Source organism: Musca domestica, unplaced genomic scaffold (genome assembly GCF_030504385.1).
Source record: "Musca domestica strain aabys unplaced genomic scaffold, Musca_domestica.polishedcontigs.V.1.1 45, whole genome shotgun sequence".
In the NCBI taxonomy this organism is placed as follows: Eukaryota; Metazoa; Arthropoda; class Insecta; order Diptera; family Muscidae; genus Musca; species Musca domestica.
The window spans coordinates 2,674,427-2,698,219 of NW_026712335.1; the positions used below are offsets into that span (position 1 = coordinate 2,674,427).

General features: G+C 34.7%; 1 protein-coding gene across 1 annotated transcript; it reads right to left on the reverse strand.

Moving 5' to 3' along the window:
* Positions 1-610: 610 nt before the first annotated feature.
* Positions 611-22,126, reverse strand: LOC131804476 (uncharacterized). The gene is made up of 3 exons (XM_059127414.1): positions 21,836-22,126; positions 21,668-21,750; positions 611-2,170 (listed from the first exon to the last, which is right to left on the reverse strand). Exons 2-3 carry the CDS (start codon positions 21,668-21,670, stop codon positions 611-613), a joined length of 1,563 nt encoding a protein of 520 aa, XP_058983397.1. The 5' UTR covers positions 21,671-21,750; positions 21,836-22,126.
* Between the last annotated feature and the right edge of the window lie 1,667 nt (positions 22,127-23,793).

Genomic DNA, 23,793 nt, shown 5'->3' on the forward strand with positions numbered 1-23,793 from the left:
TATTTTTAAGAATTTAACAGAATTTTTAACGGATTTTATTTTTTGAAAAATTGCCAAAATAGTTCCAAATGGTGGAGGGTATTCAAAGTTGGGCTTTGCTTTTATTTTACCTATTTTGTATAAATATTACCCCCTTGGTTCTCACATTCCCCTGTCATCCAATAAATAAAACAACAACCAATTTAATTTATAAAAATTTATATTTATTCGTTTTCGTCTTAGGAACTAATCTTACGTTACAATGAAATTATTCAATTCTGTCATTCGTCGTTAACATTCTAAGAACACATCGAACTCAAACTTACAACATTTATCTCTAACTAAATACATAGCGAAATAGTTTGTTTAATTTATTACTTTATTTATAGTTAATGACTATTCTCTTTATTCGTTTAGTGTACGTCGAGCGAACATGTGCATCTTGTCAATGTCTAAAACGGTTACCCGTTAATTGTACAACACTAACGGCTGGAGGGGCAAACAAATAACAAACCTAAAACTAAATATGAAATTATATAAAATAGCCTATAATTCGAGCATCCAAATTATCCGGCTATATAATCACAATTTTTGATGTGGTCCTGATCGGTTTGCTCTGGTGGCAGTGGTCTTAGAAGTTGAAGGGAATGGCGGGACGGGGATATGAATAACCTTGTGGTTTTTGTGTTGGCAATACCAACTTGTTTGCAGGTGTGGGGTAGGTGTAGCCCTTATTTGGTTGGGGTGGTTGGGTGGTCCTTTGTGTGGGTTTGGTGGGTAAACTAAATGTTACAGCTGGTGTGGGGTAGGTATAACCCTTGGTAGGTTGGGGAGGTTGGGTTGGTCTCTGCGTAGTTTTGGTCGGCAGAGTAAAGGACACAGCTGGTGTGGGGTAGGAATAACCCTTGGTACGTTGGGGTGGTTGGGTTGGTCTCTGCGTAGTTTTGGTGGGCAGAGTAAAGGACACAGCTGGTGTGGGGTAGGTATAACCCTTGGTACGTTGGGGTGGTTGGGTTGGTCTCTGCGTAGTTTTGGTGGGCAGAGTAAAGGACACAGCTGGTGTGGGGTAGGTATAACCCTTGTTAGGTTGGGGTGGTTGGGTTGGTCTCTGCGTGGTTTTGGGGGGTAAAGTAAAGGACACAGCTGGTGTGGGGTAGGTATAACCCTTGTTAGGTTGGGGTGGTTGGGTTGGTCTCTGCGTGGTTTTGGGGGGTAAAGTAAAGGACACAGCTGGTGTGGGGTAGGTATAACCCTTGTTAGGTTGGGGTGGTTGAGTTGGTCTCTGCGTGGTTTTGGGGGGTAAAGTAAAGGCCACGGCTGGTGTGGGGTAGGAGTAACCCTTGGATGGTTGCGGTGGTTGAGTTGGTCTCTGCGTGGTTTTGGGGGGTAAAGTAAAGGTCACAGCTGGTGTGGGGTAGGAGTAACCCTTAGATGGTTGGGGTGGTTGAGTTGGTCTCTGCGTGGTTTTGGGGGGTAAAGTAAAGGCCACAGCTGGTGTGGGGTAGGAGTAACCCTTGGATGGTTGGGGTGGTTGAGTTGGTCTTTGCGTGGTTTTGGGGGGTAAAGTAAAGGCCACAGCTGGTGTGGGGTAGGAATAACCCTTGGATGGTTGGGGTGGTTGCGTAGATCTCTGCGTAGCTTTGGTTGGTAGAGTAAAGGGCACAGATGGTGTGGGGTATGAGTAACCCTTAGATGGTTGGGGTGGCTGAGTTGGTCTCTTTGTTGATTTGGTTGGCAATACAAATTCCACAGCTGGTGTGGGGTAGGAATAACCCCTACTTGGTTGAGGTGGCTGAGTTGGTTTCTGCGTAGCTTTGGTGGGTAAACTAAATGTTACAGCTGGTGTGGGGTATGAATAACCCTTGGTAGGTTGGGGTGGTTGAGTTGGTCTCTGCGTACCTTTGGTGGGTAAACTAAATGTTACAGCTGGTGTGGGGTAGGTATAACCCTTGGTAGGTTGAGGAGGAGTTGGTTTAGATGTTATTTCAAAGGGAATTTTCGGCACTGGATAAGAATAGCCCGGTTTCTGGGGTAGAGTAAAGGGCACATCTGGAGGAGGGTATGAGTATCCATTCGATTGAGTATCGGCTACCAAATAATTTGACACCGGGCCATAATAACCACTAGGAATGTATTGGGCCTCACATGAAAAGCTTATGCCCACCAGCAGCAGCGGTAGAAGGAAAAATTTCTGAAAATAAAAAAGCCAAGATAAAATTAAATTAAAACATAAAATAAAAATAATAAGGAAATAGTATTTAGCGTTTATTGTGATTGTATTTATATTTGCTTTCCCTCTCATCTGCATCATGGCAACATTTTAGTGGTTTTCCGTTGAATTTATACATTGAACTTTTGAGTGGCTTAAAAATTGTGGCATAAGTACTAAATGCTGGCTACATGGCACGGGCCGAAATAAAAACGAACTTTGTAAGTCTTCTTCTACATATCTTATGTTTTTTTTTGGTTTGTGTACCGGATATTCATTTTATTTGACTTATGCACCTGACACACTGCTTGACCGCAAAGTATGACGGGTGTTTTGTTGGTGTTTTCTTCAGTTGTGTGCTAAGTTTCTTTTGAATGATATTCATGCTTAAAGTCAAGAATTTTTTGTATTCATCTTTAACCTACACAGTTTAGTCTAAAACTGCTTATAGAATCTGCAATATAGCATTAATTAAAATAAAACTAGGAATATTTTCTGCTTATATATCAAGGTGGTAGATTTTGGGTTTATTGTTTTATAAATCTAAAATATTTTACAAAAATATTAAAGATTTCTGGATTAGATTTCTGAGATTCAAAAAGGCTTAGGTTGGCAGACACATAGGCACAGTTTGAACAATCCTCTTCCAGAATCCACGGTAATGCTCGGTCATCACAAAGTTTTTTTTTTTAACTCATACAGCGTGAGATGAAAAAACTTCAACCAATTTCAGACTGCTGTCATTTCTAAGCCACTCGTCCGACAGCTGTTAAAATTATTTCAGTGACAGCTCATTATATTGTTTACAAGCGTTCAAAAGCATTTTGGTTAGAATTTTCCAGCAAAAAAAGTTATTCGTGATGGAATTTATATTGTGTGATTTCCTGATATTTGGCTGGAAAACCACAAGCATTTAAATGTGAAATTTTTTGTGTCTCGTACCATTGCTCGTTATCGTGGTACTGGTAGCGTAGCCCGACGTCAAGGAAGTGGACGGAAGAAAACAGCAACATCAGCAGAAATGGTTCGAAAAGTATAGAAGCGACTTGAAACCCTCGAAACCCGCGTCGCAGTGGCCGAAAAATGACTCGTGAGCTGAAAATATCGAAATATTCCATTCGGCAAATATTGGAAAATAAGCTCGGGGTAAAGCCATTGAAATTCCCAAAAGTGCAAGAAATTAAATTGCAACAGAAAGAAAATAGACTCAAAAGAGCTAACGAGTTGCTCCGCTTGACCGAAAGTGAAGAACTGCCGAATTTGGAATTCTCCGGTGAGTAAACATTCGTTGTCCAGCAGATTGGAAACAAACAAAATGATCTTGTTTACTTGCCAAAGAGGTCAGCTGAAAATTTGCACCTTCGGTTGCCCACCAGAACTCAGGCGCCGGCCATGGTGACGGTGTGGGCCGCCATAACAGCCGATGGTCGCTTTCCGCTCGTATTAATCGACCATGGCATTGAAATAAATACCGAATATTAAAGCCTTGGGCAGGTAAACATTTTAGCCGCAGACCTTGAACATTACAATAGGATTCAGCACCATGGCTCTCAGCACGCGCCACCCAAGAATGGTTACAAAATGAGGTTCCTCGCTTCATTTCCAGCGCACAATGCCCACCAAAATCTCCGGATACCAATCTGTTGGACTATTGTTTTGAAAAGCAAGGTTGGCACTAAAAAATACCAAAGTGTCGATCACCTCAAGCAAGCGCTTCGGCGAGAATGGGCCAAAATACCGTAGACCAACATTGGGGCAGCGTGTGATGGTTTCATAGGCCATAAGTCGGCCAAAATGTGACCAATTGGAACAAATCTAAACTTATTCTAAAATTTGATGCTGTTTCCGATATTTTTTCATTTTCATTCAATAAAATTAAAAAAATGTAAAAATTATGGCGTTTGAATTTGCTGCAGTTTTTTATCTCACCCTGTAGAATCAGCATAATAGCATTAATTAAAATTAACTTAGGAATATTTTTGTCTTATATATCGGAGTTTTATATTTTATGCTAATTGTTTCTGGATTTGTTTTCAGAGATTCAAAATGACTTAAGAAGGCATCCACATCGGCACAGGTTGAACAACCCTCTTCCAGAATCTTCAGTAATGCTTAATCATTACAAAGTTTTTTGAAACCATAGTCTCCCCATGGAATGATGCCACATTAAGGATAGTGAAGAAGGGGACGATGATTTCTGTCTGACCCTATTGTCCATGGTGTAATTGCACCTTTACCCATTTTTTTTAATTTTTATTTTTTTTATTTATTTATTTATTTTTCTCCATACAACAACCTCAATACCTCATCAGCTGCTGAATGCGATTAACCTCCCACTGATGTACACATTATTAATTCTCTAAATTTTATTTGTATTTTTACCAAAATTCCAACCTCAATATCTTTCTCTTCTTTGGCACTTCATGCCACATTAAACAATTTTGTGTCGGAGAGCATTTGTCATAATTTTTAAATATTTATAACATATGATGGTTGCCATTGTGTTAGTTTGCAAAATGTTGTTGTTTTTTGTTTGTTTTATTCGTTTCCACACTTAATGCATTAATCTCAAGGTTAGCTGTACTAATGTTTTACACAATGGAGGAAAGCAAAACAAACGCAATTGAATTTGACAAACTTCACAGGTTTTTTTTTTTTTTTGTAAAACTGGTTCAGTTACGGCAGCTCAAAAGATATTTTTAGAAGGCATTTTTCATTAATAATTTTCCTCAAAAAAAAAAGACGCATAATGTATGATGCGTACATTAATAAAAAAAAATAATGCTGGCAGTTTGAGTAACAGGTGTTCTGGTTTTTTGCTTGCTACCGCCACAAGAAGAACACATTTTGCCGATGTAGTGTGAAATCCTATTGTTTGAAATAAAAATCTACTTTATGTGGGTGTTTCATGAGTTGTAAATTTTTTTTCTGTTTTTCATCACCTAGGGTTATGAAAATTCAAATCATAAGCTGTTGTGCTGACATTCTGTAATGTTTGTTGTTATATTTGTTTTATAAACATGTTTGTATGAATTTGTATAAATTAGTACCCACATTGCTTTTATTGCAACAACTGCTGGCATATGCCTTCAAATTATAGGCTCGATGGGGGTGTCTGTTCAAGTTGGTAAACCAAATTTGGCATAGACGCTGTAATGTATTCATAAAGGCTTAAATGAATTATTAATTATGTTCATGTTATATGTTTTGTGTGCAATTATGACGATGGTTCAGTAAAAATAATAATTAGACACAAAAATTGCTTAGGTAAAACAAAAGACTTAAGACACAAGCGCAATGATGAGCATGACTAAACCAATGGTAATATCACTCTTTGAACATTTTTAACGTTTATAATGTGGTTTTAGTTTCTAAAACCATTTTTGTAATTGACACATGAATAATTCTAATTTATGAAAATTTAAAACAACCAAAACTTGTAACAAAACAAAAGACTTAAGACACAAGAACAAATTCTCTCAGAAAAAAAAAATATTTTTTATAAAAAAAGTATGGTTTGGTAAATAATAATTAGACACGAAAATTTGTTAAGCAAACCTAAAAGCACTGTGACGAACATTGAAAAGAATTTAAGAAATTAAATTATTTTGATGTTCGCTGTCTGGAATTCACACATATGTTATTTATTGGAATATCATTTTAAAAACAAAAGACTTAAGACACAAGCGTTATGATGTGGATGGTAATACTGTTACTCTGAATATTATATATTTTCATATGATATATATAGTCTCTAGAACCATTTCTGTAATTGACACACAAATAATTCAATTTTATAAAAATTAACAATTAAAAATTGAAAAAAAAAAAAACAAAAACAAAATACTTAAGACACAAACACAAATTGTATGACCACATTGGGGTTGAATTTATCCAAGGAGTAAAATATGTAAAATTAAGCAGGAGTTCATCTAAGCTTCTATAATCAACGTTTACACCAATGAATATTTATACCTTACACCACATAGTGGTAGGGGTATTATGTCTTTGTGCATTTGTTTGTAACATGGCGAAGAAAGCGGGATAGACTCATATTTACTTTTGGGCATCTCCATAGAATAACATTCTGAGTTGATTGATGCATGTCAGTTTATCTGTCCATGTATTCTTGTGAACAAAATGCAGGTCGCATTTATTATCCGATTGAGATGAAATTTTCCAAACAACATTTGTTTGGAACAAGGACGAACCCTATTGAAATTGGAGATAATCGGTAAACAATTAGATATAGCTATAGATGTGCACCAAACGTGTAATATAAGCCCGAATAGTATGGAATTTTGCACATACAACCAAATTAGGCCTGAAAATAATTTGATCGAAATCGGTTCAGATATAGCTATAGCTCCCATATATATAGATTATCCGATTTTTTATTTTTGTCCTCCGCAGCCGTAATATGCACTCTGTAACAACAATATTTGGGGAAATATATCAAATATAGCTCAGAAATACCTTTCCTAAATTTTATCGAGATCGGTTCAGATTTGGATATAGCTCCTATATATAACTTCGTCCGATTTACCTTTTATTGTGCACCAAACGTCTAATATTTGCCCAACTAGGATGGAATTTGGCACTTGCCACCGAAGCTAGCATGCCAAATTTGGTGAAGATTGGTTCAGATATAGCTATAGGTCCCATATATATTGTTCATCCGATTTGTTGTATTTGTTACCCACTGCCATTATATGCACTCCGTAACAACCATATTCTGGGAAATATATACAGCACAGAAATATCTTTGCTAAATTTTATCGAGATCGGTTCAGATTTGGATACAGCTCCCATATATATCTTTATCTGATTTCAAATTAATTTCGCACCAAATGGGCAATACAAGTCCGAATTTAAATGATTCAAATGCTACGGCATATTTACTCCATTGAACTTTAAATATTAATTATAATCATAACGCGTATGATTAAATTCTCCCAAAAAAATTTTAATTGTTATGTGGAGCTCTACTAAACTAGCAAAGTGGTGTAGGGTATCATAAAGTCGGCCCCGCCCAACAAAAACTTAAGACACAAGTTATCAGTAGCTCATACAAGCTTTTATAATCATTTTTATCAAGGGAAAGGATCATCTGATTTTGCTTCATCTTTGCAATTCCTACTATTTTTATCAGTTCTAGATCAGGTGCGACAATGGACAATATCGGTCCAATGCCAGGGATCAATATTTTGAATAAATATAGCGCTTATAAAATGTGAAATAAGAGTCCGAATGCCTTCAAATTACAAACACTTTAATATTTTTACCAGCACAAGATCTGGTGTGAAGATGAGATATATCGACGCACTCTTTCTGGTGCCTCCCCCACAACGGGTCAAAGTTTTTAATACTCATAAAGCTCATAAAACGCGCAATGAGAACTCGATTTCTATAAAGCTCGGCATATGCTAATATTTCTGTAAATGTCGATTTGTTGTGAAGATGTTCACCTCCTTCTGGTACCTCCTCCACAAAGCGTCAAGTTTGAATAACAGAAACGATCATAAAGCATGAAATGAGCATCCAATTATTTTCAATGTTTACACACGCCAATATTTCTACTCCTTCCGGCACCTTCTCCACAACTGGTCAAAATTTTGAGTAACTATATTTTAATAAAATGCAAAATAAGCAATCGATTCTATTAACATTTACAACATCTCTATATTTTTATTAACACAAGGTGTGCTGTGAATACGGGATGTATAGTGTAAAAACGTTTTCCAAAACTTAAAAAAATACACATATCTCATATAAAGTGTATGAAGTACCTGATGGGTATACATCTACATGAAGTACCTGATGGCTATACATCCTGAGGGTATACATCTACCCGCGAAACCGACTGATAATTTGTAACTTGTTCTTATTTAATTAAATCCTACAACTGGGGGGGTGTGTTATAAGTTAGATTGAGCCAAAAAGTTTGTAACCTCGAAATATTAGTCGTAGACCCACGATTTTATACGTCAATCTTACTTCTTCGCCTACCATAATCCACGTAAAATAGCAATCATGCAACGGCTCACAATTATTGCACGATCATCACGAAGTTTTACCCGAAGCTAGGGCTGAACTAGAAGCCAATAGTTGGTGCATACAACATTTTTTCTTTCACAAGTTATAGAATTTTGATAAAGAAAGAAAGATTTCCAATCAAAAATCGGCTTCGTGACTATTGGAAAATTCAAAGTCAAAGTCCATATTTTCTTAATTATGATAAGGATTGCATATTTTCAGTAAGTAATCATTAAACCATTAAAAAAATGAAACTTTAATTTTTTGAAAAAAATAAATAAATTTAATCGAAACCGATGAAGTGGTCTCTAAAGAATTTAAGGTCAAAGTCCAGGATTTGAAATTTGTTAAATTTTTATATTTAATTTTATATTTTTTATTAACGATTGTCTTTTCGTATTTTTATGTTGACTTCAGGGATTTTAAATATAATCCTACAAAACTCGATCATTTCCCCTAGGGTACATTTCGGTGAAAGTATATATTGAAGCCATAAAATGCAATTGATAACTAAAGAAGCAATATCTCAAACATAAAGAAGAATATAGAATATCCGAAAATACCAAATAAAAGTTCTTCAGGAACGACAGATCTAAACTGTTATATTCTGTTCTTAGACATTAAATTTTGCCTCCTATATATCTAAATAAAATACCTCCTATAACCACTACAGAGGAAACTAACACTGATTCTTCTCTTTCTTAAATAGCGTCACAAACAAAACAAAGGTTATTTTTTATTACCCCTTACTTCCATTAAATCTACAAAATAAGAACACTACAATAAATAACGAAAATGTAATAAAATACATTTAATTTTTTTTTTTTTTTTGGAGATGACAAGGCAAGCGAAACAAATTAAATGAATACTTTACATATTTTTCTTTTTTATTATAGCCGAATAAGGAAATATTTGCCTACACGACAGATATAAATTTATGGGAGTCATTTTTCGTTCATATTCTTCACAGTTTCACTTCCATATTTTGATGTTGTTTTTGTTATGAATACATTTGTAAAGCGGATATATAAAAAAAATTAATGTCGAGCTTAAAATGTATTACGTTTTTCCGTATTATTTGGGTGATGAGAAGCAACAACACATATGTTTACAAAATGAAATTAAATAAAATTTTTGTGACACATGCTAAAAAAAAATGCTTAACCAAAAAAACAATATTTTGTTTTATATGCCTCACTTCATATAATTAACATAACTGTTTGCTATCATTAAAATCACTGCTGACATATGGGTAACGTGTGCACACTCACACACACTCTCTCCCTCTCTGGTTGCGTGACTAAGAGTTAAAACCTTTGGCCTCCCCCCAGAGTGTTAGTAATTCATAGATATGAAATTCCAAAACAAAAACAAATATTTGTTTTTGTTGGTTTTCACAATTTTGTTGGTTTGGAAATGAAGGCATGATTTTATTAATTTTTTGAAATTCTGCTAAATTAAGTATGGATTTGTTTGTTTAATCTTGAAAGGAAAATCCAAAGTCTATGATGTGATCCGCTTCAAATGGCCAAAGCAAATAACTTTTACGATTTTAGTGACGAGTAAGTGTGGTTTTGTCATTTTGATATATTTTTCATTGCCAAGACGAATAGCCATGATAGCTGCTGTTGGTGGCTCTAGGAGCAAATTTTATTTAAATTAAAGAAATTTTAATTAAATTAAAGAAATGTAATTTAAAAAATTTTAAAGTCCCTCACATGCGTAGCATGCAGCTTGATACCGGGCATCAGACACTGCTCGAAAATACCTTTGCAAAATTTAATTGATATCTGTTCAGATTTTTATATAGCTTCGATATATATCTTCATCCGTTATTGCTCGCCTTAAATGTAAAATCAGCCCAAATTGAATATATTTTTTATATTCAACCGAATCTTACCATTTAGTGAAACAAGGTCCGGTATAGTGGTAATGGTATTACAGGGTGAGATGAAAAAACTGCAACCAACTTCAGCTGTTAAAATTATTACAGTGACAGCTCATTATATTGTTTACAAGCGTACAAAAAAAAAAGTGCAAGAACTTGCACCGCAACAGAAAGATTCGCTTGGTCGGAAGTGGTGAACTGCTGAATTTGGTTTTCTCTGCTCCGATGAGAAAACATTCGTTGTCCAGCAGTTTGTACACAAACAAAATTATCGTGTTTACTTGCCAAATAGGTCAGCTGGAAATGTGCAGTTTCGGTTGCCCACCAGAACTCAACCGCCGGCCATGTGATGGTGTGGGCCGCCATAACAGCCTATGGTCGCTCTCCGCTCATATCAATCGACCGTGACATAAATGTCGAATATTATCGCTTTATTATATATGGAGGGTGTATTAAAGCATTGGTCATGCAAACATTTTGGCCGCAGACCTTGGACATTCCAACAGGACTCAGCACCATTGCACTCGCTTCATTTCCAGCGCACAATGGCCACCAAATTCTCCGGATACCAATTCGTTGGACTATTGTGTCTGGAGCATTTTGGAAAGTAAGTTTGGCACTAAAAAATTCCAAAGTGTCGATCACCTCAAGCAAGCGCTTCGCCGGGAATGGGCCAAAATACAACATAGCAACATTCGGGCAACGTGAGACGGTTTCATTGACCGTTTGAAGGCCATAATTCGTGCAAAAGGTGACCAATTCGATAAAGTTATTCTAAAATTTGATGCTATTTCCGACGTTTTTTGCTTTCGAGATAGACCCATTGTTATTTTTGAGGATCTTCATAGAATCACTTTCTGAGTCGATTTAGGCATGTCAGTCTGTCTGTCCGTCCATGTATTCTTGTAAACAAAATGCAGGTCGCATTTATTATCCGATTCAGATGAAATTTTGCAAACAATATTTGTTTGGCCATCGGACGAACTCAATTGAAATTGGTGATAATCGGATCATATTCAGATATAGCTCCCATATATATCTTCAACACATTTCGGGTTAATTGTGCACCAAATAGCCAATATCAGTCCAGATGACTTGAATTTTGGCATATCGGACCGAATTCAGTCTAGAAGCAAGTACATTAAATTTGGTGAAAATCGGTTCAGATATAATTCCCATATATATATATTTCCCTCACATTATTAATATGCATTCGACAAAAATGGTATTTGTATCTGAGATACAGCCCAGAAATACCTCTGCCAAATTTTATCAATATCGGTTCAGATTCGGATATAGCTCCCATATATATCTTCAACCAATTTCGGGTTTATTATGCACCAATTAGCCAATATCACTACCATTGACCTGAATTTTGGCCCATCCGACCGAATTCAGCTTATAAGCAAATTTGGTAAAAATCGGTTCAGATATGTATATTTCATTCGATTTTGTCTTTCAGTCACATTCGTATATGCCCTCCACAAGAATGATATTTGGTAGCAGATATATTATAGAGCTCTTAAATACCCTGCCAAATTGTTCTGATGTTTTTATTTTTTCGATGTTTTTTATTCTGTAAACATTTATTGTACTGGATTTCCCTAAAAAGTAATTCAATATTTGCCAAAAGTAGAACTGTTAAAAAAAAGAAACAAAAATACAAAATTGTTCATAAATTAAACGGCCTATTCCATGTTAGACTTGATTTCGGAAACCCACACAATTTGCTTTTAAGTGCCTAAAAAAACTCTTAAAAATAACCGGATTGTTATAGCATGTCATCATGATTGCTCTTAATCAGCCATTTTTTCAACGGTAGTCTTGTAACTAATTAATTTTTCGATTTAGAACAATGCCTGGAGACACAATTTAATTGATGAACAAACAAACAATTTAATCTCTTCAAAGCTTGTGGCTTCGGTCCAAGATTGGTGAGTCAACAAAACGCTAGCATCTGTACCAGGAATGTCGTTATTTTTTTTTTTGTTTTTGTTTTTTTTTTTTTTTTTTTGTTTTTCTTTATTTCAATGTCATTGAATTAAGAATACTTTTGCTTTCCATCAGAAGATAAGTAATAAAAATTATTGCCATTGTTTATAATTTTGTTTGTTTTTTTTCGTTTTGTTTTATCTTGACATTATTACGCTTTCTTAAAATCAATTGATTTAGGGTTCCTGTTTTGTAGTGGCCGTCCGATTTCTCACCATTGACTGTGGGTTTTTTTTCTTGGTTTATGTTTTTTTTTTTTTTTGCTGCCCAATATGGTATGACATGCTTGTATATAGATTAAGACTCCAATAAATAAGATTGTGTGTACATTTTGTTTAATGGCGGTTTTTGATTTTATGATTCAATTTTAATGAACATTTTGTTATTATTCAAGAGGGAGAGAGATCACTTGAAATCATCCAAGCAATTGATGATTACTCAAGTTCTAATAAAAAAAAGCAATTTCGACATACTTGTTTGCAATTGCACTTCTTATGTGCCAGAACAGTTATTCAATTTATAATTTAATTAATTAAACTCAATTTATAATTATAGCGGCTAGTTAAAATGCAATTGCAAGGGGTGGCTCACCAAACGAAAGACTTAAGACACATACTTGTTATTTTTTTTTTTTTTTCAATTTCTATTTCATTGGCAGACGAAAATTCCAACATAAATTATATTAATTTTAATTGTTTGCTGATGCAATTTTGATCAATAACAATTTGTTATTAACCTCTGCAATTGGAATTTAACAGAAAATATTGTAAATTTCGCAATATTTAATGTTTTATATTCAAATTTCTTTTGAATAAATTTTTAAATAATAAGAGATTTTCTTAATAACTCAAAAACACGTGACATATATTTATTTATGTAAATTGTTGCAAATACTACATTGCAATTAAATAAAGTCAATAACCTATTCATGCGGGTCTGTCTTAATCAAATGCAAATGCTTTGAGTAAGTGTCAGAATTTTTAATGCACAATTATGGTAATATGTTTGTGATTTTGCAAAAAAAGGCAATTACAAGAATTAAACCTGTCAAAGGAACATTTTAATAACAAATGACGTTTACAAAGAAATCAATTTTAATTTATGTCTGGTGTTTTCAAACAACCCCAGGAAGGGCTTTGGCCTTTTTCAATAAGACTGCAGCTTTTTTTAAGAAAAATCTTCTCTTAGAAGAACTACAGACTTTGAATGAGAAAAAAATCCCCTTAATCAAGATATCTGGATATTCTCGCAGAAAATCTTTAGATATTCTCAGAAGATCGGTAGATGTTCCGACAGAAAATCAGTTGATCTTCTCACAGAAGATGAGTTGATCTTCTCATCTCTCACAGAAAATTTTTAGATCTTCTCAGAAGATCAGTTGATCTTCTGTAAGATCTTCTTACAGAAGATCAGTTGCTCTTCTCATCGAAGTTCAGTAGGCCTTCTTATAGAAGATCTGTACAGGGTGAGATGGAAAAAATACAAACAACTTCAGACGGCTGACATTTCTACGCCACCCGTCCGACAGCTGTAAAAATTATTCCAGTGACAGCTCATTATATTGTTCCAGCATTTAAATGTGAATAAATCTTTTGTGTCTCGTACCATCGCTCATTACCGTGATACTGATAGCGTAGTCCGACATCAAGGAAGTGGAAGCAAGAAAACAGCAACATTACCAGAAAGGGTTCGAAAAATAAAGAAGCGACTTGATCGAAACCCGCGTCGCAGTGGCCGAAAAATGACTCGTGTGCTGAACATATCGCAATATTCCATTCGGCAAATATTAAAAAATGAACTCGGGGTAAAACCATTGAAATTTCAAATAGTGCAAGGACTTACATCGCAACAGAAAGAAAATAGACTCTAATGAGGTAAAGAGTTGCTTCGCTTGGTCGAAAGTGGTGAACTGCCGAATTTGGTTTTCACCGATGCACCTTCGGTTGGCCACCAGAACTCAAACGCCGGCCATGGTGATGGTGTGGACCGCCATAACAGCCGATGGTCGCTCTCCGCTCGTATTAATCGACCGTGGCATCAGAATAAATGCCGAATGTTCTCGGGAAAATATTCTGGAGGGCGTATTAAAGCCTTGGGCACGCAAACATTTTGGCCGCAGACCTTGGACATTCCAACAGGACTCAGCGCGGGCTACCCAAGAATAGTTACAACATGAGGTTCCTCGCTTCATTTCCAGCGCACAATGGCCACCAATATCTCCGGATACTAATCTGGAGTATTTTGGCAAGCCTTGGGCAGGCAAACATTTTGGCCGCAGACCTTGGACATTCTAACAGGACTCAGCACGGGCTACCCAAGAATGGTTACAACATGAGGTTCCTCGCTTCATTTCCAGCGTTGGCAGTACAAAAAACCAAAGTATCGATCATCTCAAGCAAGCGCTTCGCCGGGAATGTCTCAAAATACCGCAGAGCAACATTTGGGCAGCGTGTGACGGATTCATTGGCTGTTTGAAGGCCATAATTCGTGCCAAAGGTGACCAATTCGAACAAATCTAAACTTATTCTAAAATTTGATGCTATTTCCGACATTTCTTGCTTTCATTTAATAAAATTCAATAACAAAAATGTAAAATTTATGGCGTTTGAATTTGTTGCAGTTTTTTACCTCACACTGTAAATCTTCTCACAAAAAATCAGTAGATCTTCTCACAGAAGATTAGTAACCTTCTCACAGAAGATAATTAGATCTTCTCACAGAAGATAAGTTTATCTTCTCACAGATGATCAGTTGATCTTCTGGCAAAAGATCACATAAGTAGTAGATCTTCCTGGAGAAGATCTTCTCACAGAAGATCTTCTTACAGAAGAACAGATCTACATAGAAAATCAGTAGATCTTCTCACAGGATATCAGTAGAACTTCTCACAGAAGATCAGTAGAACTTCTCACAGAAGATCTGTAGAGTTTCTTATAGAAGATTTGTATATCTTGTTATCGAAGATATATAGATCTATTCATAGAAGATCTTCAAATAGGGTTTTCTATAGAAATACTATGTATCTTCCCATTTGTATACCCTACACAACAAGGTGGTCAGGATATTATGTCTTTGTGCATTTGTTTGTAAAGGCAAAAGGAGACGAGATTGACCGATAGTTCCTTTTGATGATCTACATAGAATCACACTCTACGTCGATTTACGCATGTCCGTCCGTCTGTCCATGAATTTTCGTAAAAAAGTACAGGTCGCATTTATTGCCCGATCTAGATGAAGTTTTGCATAAATCATTTGTTTGACCCAAGGTCGAAACCTATTGAAATTGAAGATAATCGGTCAAAATTTAGACATAGCTCCCATTTTCGTCCGATTTGTTTTTTATTGTGCACCAAATGTATAATATCAGCCCAAATAGTATGTAATTTTGCCTGTAAATACGCATGCCAAATTCGATCGAAATCGGTTCAGATATAGCTATAGATACCATATATATTGTTCATCCGATTTGTTATATTTGTTCTCCACAGCCGTAATATGCACTCTGTAACAACGATATTTGGGGAATTATATCAAATACAACTGAACCCTCATAGTTGGTATGATTTAATTCTCACAAATTCCCCGTAAAAACTTTTATTTGTACTAAATATGCAAGTTCGTGTAGGTTATGATACCCTATACCATCGGCCACGCCCGCCTTTAAGACTTTCTCTACTTGTTTGGTATAGCTGCCAAATGAGGATATCTCCTCGTTTATGTGTAACTTTTTTGCATAAATATTTTTAGCGGATTAAGATTTTCGCATTATAAAGATTTTAAAACAATTCTGTCTGGTCAAAATTATCTTCTTTTTTTCCTATTTCTAACCGCAGTCATATGAGGTATTAAATAAAATAACAACAACTATCCTCTTAGCAGTTCAACATTCTAGGCCGACTTTGAATTTCATTCACACCATGTTCTTTATAGACAGAACAACATTAAGGCGTCGGAAGTTCTTACTGTCAATCTATATTATATGAAACATCTCACATTTTATACATACGTCGCTATTAATCTTGCTGCTATAAATATTTTAGAGATTAAAATAACAGCAAAAAATGTAAAATAATTTTTTAATAAAAAGCATTTGACGAGTCGTCAAATAGTTTAACATAACTTTGAGATTAAGAATAAATCAAAGAAAAAAATTGAAATATCATAGACTTGTGCTTGGCAATAAAACCTGTATTTTGCTGGGAATTACACTAGACAAATATGAATAAAAAAATACCACCATATGAAATTAACACATTTTATCCGCCAAAATCAAAAGACTAGTGGTGGTAGTAGTGGTTTGTCAAATCAACGGTTTTAGCAGATATGGTGTGCCTTGAATTAATTTAGTAGTTCAGCGGATTGACACGTTAATAGCACGCTTGATTTCAAGACATGAAGAATTCATCTCAATAAATATTGGAAATATGGCAGTTTTGCTAATAGTATATTATTAATGCTTATGATGATGATGATTTAAATGAGATTCATGGAGAAAATCTTGTTCGTTTGAATATTTATATTTATGGTATATTACCAATTCAAATTTGGCTTTGATTGTGAATACAAAGAAAATACTAGGCTTTTACTTTCTACAAATAGTTTATTGTTGGTAAATTTCATATAGAAAAAACCCACACTTTTATCAAATCAGCCTTCATTAACATATTTTCATTTTTGTTTCATCATATGTCATCTCCATTCATATGGTTGTCATTCGCCAAACATTTTCTATGTCATCTTTTCAAAATTTCTGAATACATTTGCACACACATTTGCAACTCAATCAGATGAAAGTTATATTCAATCAAATTTTTATTGTTTTCAATTTAATGTGGGGAATTTTTAAAATTTCTTATTAGGAGAAAATACAAAATCGCAAAACTTTTATTTTAATCCCATCAGAATGCGGAAGGTATTAATCAATCAGTCAGTGGAATAAACTGCAGCAGTACAATGACGTTTTTGTGTTATAATGCCAAAATCAATGTCATTTTTGTTAATTGACGTTAATAATTGAAATATTCGTTTTTGTTAAATATAAATTTAAAATTTCAATTTTGCTCCTCACAGTGGGGGAGTTAGTTAAGCTGAAATTGATTGATAGACTAATAATGGTAGCAATTTGTGTTTGAAAATTTTGTGATGCTTTTTTTGGTCGAGGAATGTGGGATTAGATTATAAAAATATTATAAAATATTAAAATAGGTAGCTTTCAATGTATTTTTTATGGAGCGCTGAGATTAATAATGGCCAAAGCAAAATAAAAATAATATGAATCATTTTTTGAGGTATACAGAAGACATACAAACTGATAGAATCCTACACATATTTGCTTTAAAAACCAGCTAACTATTTTCAGTTTTTTTTTTTAATTTTTAATTGGAATTACGTTAAAGTGACATTTTTTATTTATTTCATATTTTTTTATTTAAAATATTTTTTCTTTGGATATCCCAATTCTATCAAAACATATACACAGTTTATTTATTTCTTATGTAATATTGTAGAAAATAGTTTTTAGCATATTCAAAAAAAAAGAGAGAATTGAAATATATTCAGTTGAAAATCTGACTGGGACCTTCGAAACACTTCTGCTGGAAAATTTAACCGGAATCCAAAACATTAAACCCATAACAGAGAAACTGTACCTAAAAACTTAAAATACCGAACATCAGCAGGTATCTGGCCCATAACATGTTTTGGATCTGTTAAATGTTAAATCAGCCGTAACCGTTATACGGAACTACTGGAAAACCTAAATCGGGTGGACCCTCCATAGGGTGGCTATACCATAATGTGCACCGACTCCCATGTTTCTTTTGTGCAGAGTTGATGTACGAAATTATCATTTATCAAAGCGTGGATTCATTTCGATTTTGTGTTTTGGACAGGGTTAAAGATCTCAAAGAGACACCCAAGAAAAAAACAAAAAACAGCCAGGTATTTCTGAAAACATGGTCACAAAATAACCTTGAAAATCTGATTGACCGATAGAACTACTCACTGGTAAACAATTCGCTAAACGGAAGTATATATAGAAGGAAAATCTGTTGAAAGAGCCCTACATGTTTTAGTCAGTTTTATTGAAGTAAATATGTAGAGTTCTTCTTCTGGCGGCTTGACATAGAATGAGCCTTCAACAATGTGGAACTCAATTCCATACATAATGCCTTAGCCAACATAAAGGCCCATGATACACTAATAAGCTTGACAGAAATTAGATTCTAATTCCATTCATGGATGAATGAAGAGGAGTCAACCTACCTCTAATCGGTCTGCCGATATATACAGACAGATCAAAGATAAAAGAAGGCTCGGGACGGGAGTCTTCAGTGAACAACTAGGAGTGGCCTACTCCTACAAATTATGGAAAGTGCAGTTTTTTTCCAAGCAGAGATCTTTGCGATCATGAATTCGGCAGAATTGACTAAAACTATAGAGAATGAAATAACTAAACTCAACCGATGACTATTTATGTTAAAAGTTAAGGGCCCTTAAAGCTATTGAATCTTTCAAAATCATTTCTGATGCAGTCCTGAGGTGTAGAGCAGCTCTGGAGATTTTCACACTACTATCCGGCATTACTGGGTACCTGCTCATTGTAAAGTTGAAGGAAATGAGGAAGCCGACAAGGTGCGAAGACAAAATAATATCAAAGTTCTGAATAATTGTATCTCTCATAAAATTCGAAATTAACATCCGATTCTCTTCAAATTTCACACAAGATAATATTTTAATATGGTTCATTTCACCTTCTGGTACCTTTCCCTAAAAGGATCGAAATTTTCAATACATGTATCTCTTGTCAAAAAGGTCAGCTATTCTATTCAAAATTGCTATATAAAATATTTCTCTCAACCATAGATCCGATATGCATATGAAATTTTTCTTCCTACTCCTTGTACCGCACAAAAAGTTATAATCTTGGTTAACAAATATTCGCAAAATATTGGAAATATATGTTCGATTCTCTTTACATTCTTAATATTCCAATATTTTTTATTGGTAGTAAATGAAGTAAAATACTTCGGTCCCTATATCTTGCACCTCACGCACATTTCGTACATATTTCAAAAATGATCTAATATGTCATATAAAGTGGAGAAAGTAGTGGAGAAATATTTATATCCGACTTATATTTGACACGAAATGTACAATATTGAGCAACTCCTTCGGAATCTCCTCTATAAAGACTCAACGTTTTGATTATCATAACGGGTGTCAAAATATATTCAAATAAAAGACTATTGACGGAGGGTATACATATGTTGGCAACACCGACCGATACTTTTTATACCCTCCACCATAGTATGGAGGGTATATTAAGTTTATCATTCCGTTTGTAACACCTCGAAATATACATTTTAGACTCCAGAAAGTGTATAAATACTTGATCAGCATAATATTGTATGTCGATTTAGCGATGTTCGTCCGTCTATCCGTCTGTGGAAATCGCTCTAGCTTCCGCTCGAACTGAAGTAGGTTGATCAAATTGTTCTCAAATGTATATTATGCCTGCAGGACTTTTCGTATTGAAAATGGGTCATGTAGGTCCACGTTTTGGTATAGCCCCCATGGTGCCTCCCTATTTTCGGTATTTTACTGAATTTGTTATTTGAAATTCGTAATGAATACTACAGCCTCCGACAGAAAATTGTCGGTGCAAGTTCACGTCTTCGTATAGTCCCCACATAACGGTATCTCCCGATAATGGATACTTTCATGATTTTAGCGACATTACTCGCCGGAATTGTTTTAAATTTGGTATTTGAAGTTCGTAATGGATACTACAGCCTAAGATACAAAAATGTCTGTGCAGGTCCACGTGTTCGTAAAGCCCCCACATAAAGATACCTCCCGATATTCGATATTTTGATGATTTTAGCGACATTATTCGCCCGAATTGTTTCAAATTTGGTGTTTGAAGATCGTAATGGATACTACAGCCTAAGACAGAAAATTGGCCGTGCAGGTCCACGTTTTCGGTATAGCCCACATATCTTATGGGCGGCGTCGTATAGACCCTAACATAACGACTACATTCGGTATTTTTAAGATTGTAACAAAAATTTTAACGGATTTTATTTTTTTTTCAAATTTTTCAAATTTGTTCCAAATGGTGGAGGGTATTCAAAGTTCGTCCTGCCGAACTTACAGCTTTTTTACTTGTTTTATTTGCACCTTTTTGACACCCTCTGTAAGTAGGTACTCCAAGCAATATTTGATTGAGTCGATTTAGTCTGTCTGTTGTGATCATGCGTTTCTCGAACAAATTGAGATGGAAGCCTAAAAACGTAGACAGGTTAAGTACGTTTTCGTATTGTCCCCATATAACCGATATCCGATATTTTAATAATTTAAGCCACATTTTCTAACAAAATTTTTTGAAATTCTATATTTAATAATATAGAATTATTATATTAGATTGTCCGACAAGTCCACATTTTCCTATAGCCCCGATATAACGGCACCTACCGATGTTCCGTATTTTGACGATTTGTTTAAATATGTCTGTCAATTTTACTGGTTGTAAATAAAATTCTCAAAGTTTCCTGAGTTTTTAGCAATAAGTTTGCGAAATAATGAAAAATTGGAATGTGTGAGTGATGATGGTATATAGGACAGTCCCCTAGCCAAGTCTACTTTGAGCCGACTTTTAATGTAAATTACAAATCCTGTGATATTTCTCAACTTAAAAAAGCAGTGTGAGGGAAGTATGTTAAAACGTAGCACACAATGAAAACTAATTTGATTCGAATACATTTCCATTTTTAGATTACAAATTCTCAAATTCTTTATCTCAATATGGCTATTTCATAAATTTCGAATTAATTCCAATAAATTTCCATTATTAGCTTTTTTGCATTACAAATTCTAAAAATCTTCAACTCAATATGACTATTTTAGAAATTTTTGTTAAACATGATTGCCATTTAGAATTACATATTTGATGATCGGTGAATCGCCCACTGTTTTTACAATTTTCAATACTACCAAAATTGGAAAGTTGATATTCATGTGAATTTCGAATTAAGATAAATAATCGCTGAGATCACACCAGTTCTGTCACTGTCACTTAACATATGTAAGTCCATAGTACACCACAAACGAAACGAAACCAAACCAACAAAACTGAAGACGATTTCACTTGGAAAAAAAGTTTCGATTATAGCCAATATTGGCTATCAAAATGCTGTCATGTAATATTATCTTCACGTTTATAAGCCAATGTTCAATGTCAGTTCGATGCACTGGATTTTGTAATGAAATCAAAAATTAAAAAAAAAAAAAAACATTTTCATTAACACATTCAATGATGCAAAGCAGGTTAACTAGATTGAGCGGAGTTGTGGTATATTGTTTACACAGCGAAAGCGAGGACATCGCACAATGGTGGTGTTATAATCCAAAAGATTTTCATTGCAAAGTCAATATTAAATTCGCATATTTTTATAAATCCGGGTATTCAGTTTTTTTTTTTGTTTTTTCAAATAAATATAATTTCTACAAAACTCTAAGTCCTTTTTTCAACACTCAACATTTGTTCGATTTTCAACACTCACCATTTTGCAATTGATTTTTTAACGTTTTCACGACCTTGGAATTTTGAATTTTCGTTAAGCACTTTCTTTCGATTATTTTTTACCTAGAATTAAAAATTATTTATTTTTTTATATTTTTTATTTTTTTAATGTTTTTTTTTTTCACAAAAAAATCCACTTCGAACCCACTTTATGGTTATCTTTCTGCTTTTCAAATAACTTAAGAATTTTCTTTTCGTTTTTGTTCTGTTCTTTTGTTTCTGTTCGAGCGTCAACGACGATAACGACGACGTTCACTCGTCCGTCTGTTCACATCAAATAACAGTCTTGGCCCGCGTTGTTGCTGTATTTATTTCTTTTGTGGAGCAGTCAGTTACTTGGTGGTATTCTCCCCAAATCCAACAGCAGCAAAAGCTTCTTGATGATGCTTTACGAACATTTTCCTCTTCTTGGCGGTGTTTTTTGTTATTGTTGCTGACTTCGTTTCCAGCGTCAGCGTTTTTGTACGTTCGCTGGTGTTGGTGAGTGCTCGCAATTCCTCGTTTCTGTTCAGATTTTTGCTGTAAACATCACATCGCCACCATCAGCTCGCCAGCGAGCCAGCCAGCATTACTGGTGTTGGTTGAAGCGCGAAGATGTTACGCATGCGCACATTTTAACTTTTCGTAAATGCGGTATTGTTGTTGTTGTCATTTGTTGGACAACGTGATGTTGTTGTCGCTTCAGTTTGATGAGATATTTTGTTGTTTTTTTTGGTCTTTTTGTTGTTTTAACTTTTTTGCTAAACTGAAACAAGCGCGCTGAGAATTTTGTATTTCAAGTCGTCAGAATTCATTGTAATTTGCATTGAATAAATGCGATTTAAAATAAGATTGCAATTTGTTTTGTGTTACGTTTTTTCTTCTTGGGTACAGAATCAAAAAAAAAAATCGCTTCGTTTACTTGTCAAGTTAAGCTCTGTTTATTTTAGAATGTTTATTTCGACTGCATTTTCTGTTTTGCTGGCGGATTTTGTTAAGCACTTGTTTTAGGCGTCTTAGCTTACACTGTTGGTAAATCGTCTTTCGTTCTGATGGCATACCTACGATGTCAGCATTAAAGCGATCATTAAGAACATTCAACAATGTTGTGATTGTATGTAGATAGGTATGTAGATAGGTGTTGTGCATGGGAAATTGCACATTTAGCTTTATTGTGAAGTTTGCATTGACCACAATTTGGAGCACTTTCATTGATGATGATGTGCTCAGGTGAGTCATGATAAATGGACTTAAATTGGAGGTGCTAACAATTTTGCCGTCATCATCATAAGATGGTGCGAAAATATTAAAAACATATTTTTGAAGAAATATTGAAGACTTATTACAGCAGATGACAAAAATGGATCCAACGGTCCTTATATGTATTCGATCAGAATTCGAATTAGAGTTTCATTAACGCCCGGACGAAATAGCTGATACTAAAATTTGTGATTTTGGGTAAGGGTAACTCTTGGTCCGAATGTGTCAGATAAGGCTGGGTTTTTGGAAATTCGTATTAGAACGATACGGAAAGTTCCAAAAATGTACTTAATATGGTATGCCTTGCATTTGACGAACCCGTAGAGGTAGAACTCTTAAATTTGGATCACTTATGGAGTGTACAATGGATTTTTGGAAATTCACACTAAAATTGTACGAAAAGTAGTAAAATGTACTGCATTTGGTATAATTTCGTATCATGTGAACGATTTGAGCTAAAACCTTGAAATTTCGAATTGGAATCAAGTCGGATCGATCAAAGATGATAGTTTTGGAAGTGTGTACTGATGTATACGAAAAGTACAAAAAGGTACTAAATTTGGAACAATTTTAATTTGGAGGAACGGATGCAGCCGGAGTCCTGAAATTCACATTACTGGCTGAGTGATGGTATATCGACAAAAGAAATATAATAGTACCAAATTTGGTGCAATTTGCTATTGGGTGAACAGAAAGTGCTTACAGTTTGAAATTTTATATTAGGATCGCTGTTCATGTGTAGCCTTGACACATTAAGGGAGCTTCGGAAATGTGTGTACAATAAATTTACGAAAAGTACTAAATGGTACCAAATGTTGATAGAGATAAAATTCTGCAATTTGATATTTGGATAATTGACGGGTTCTG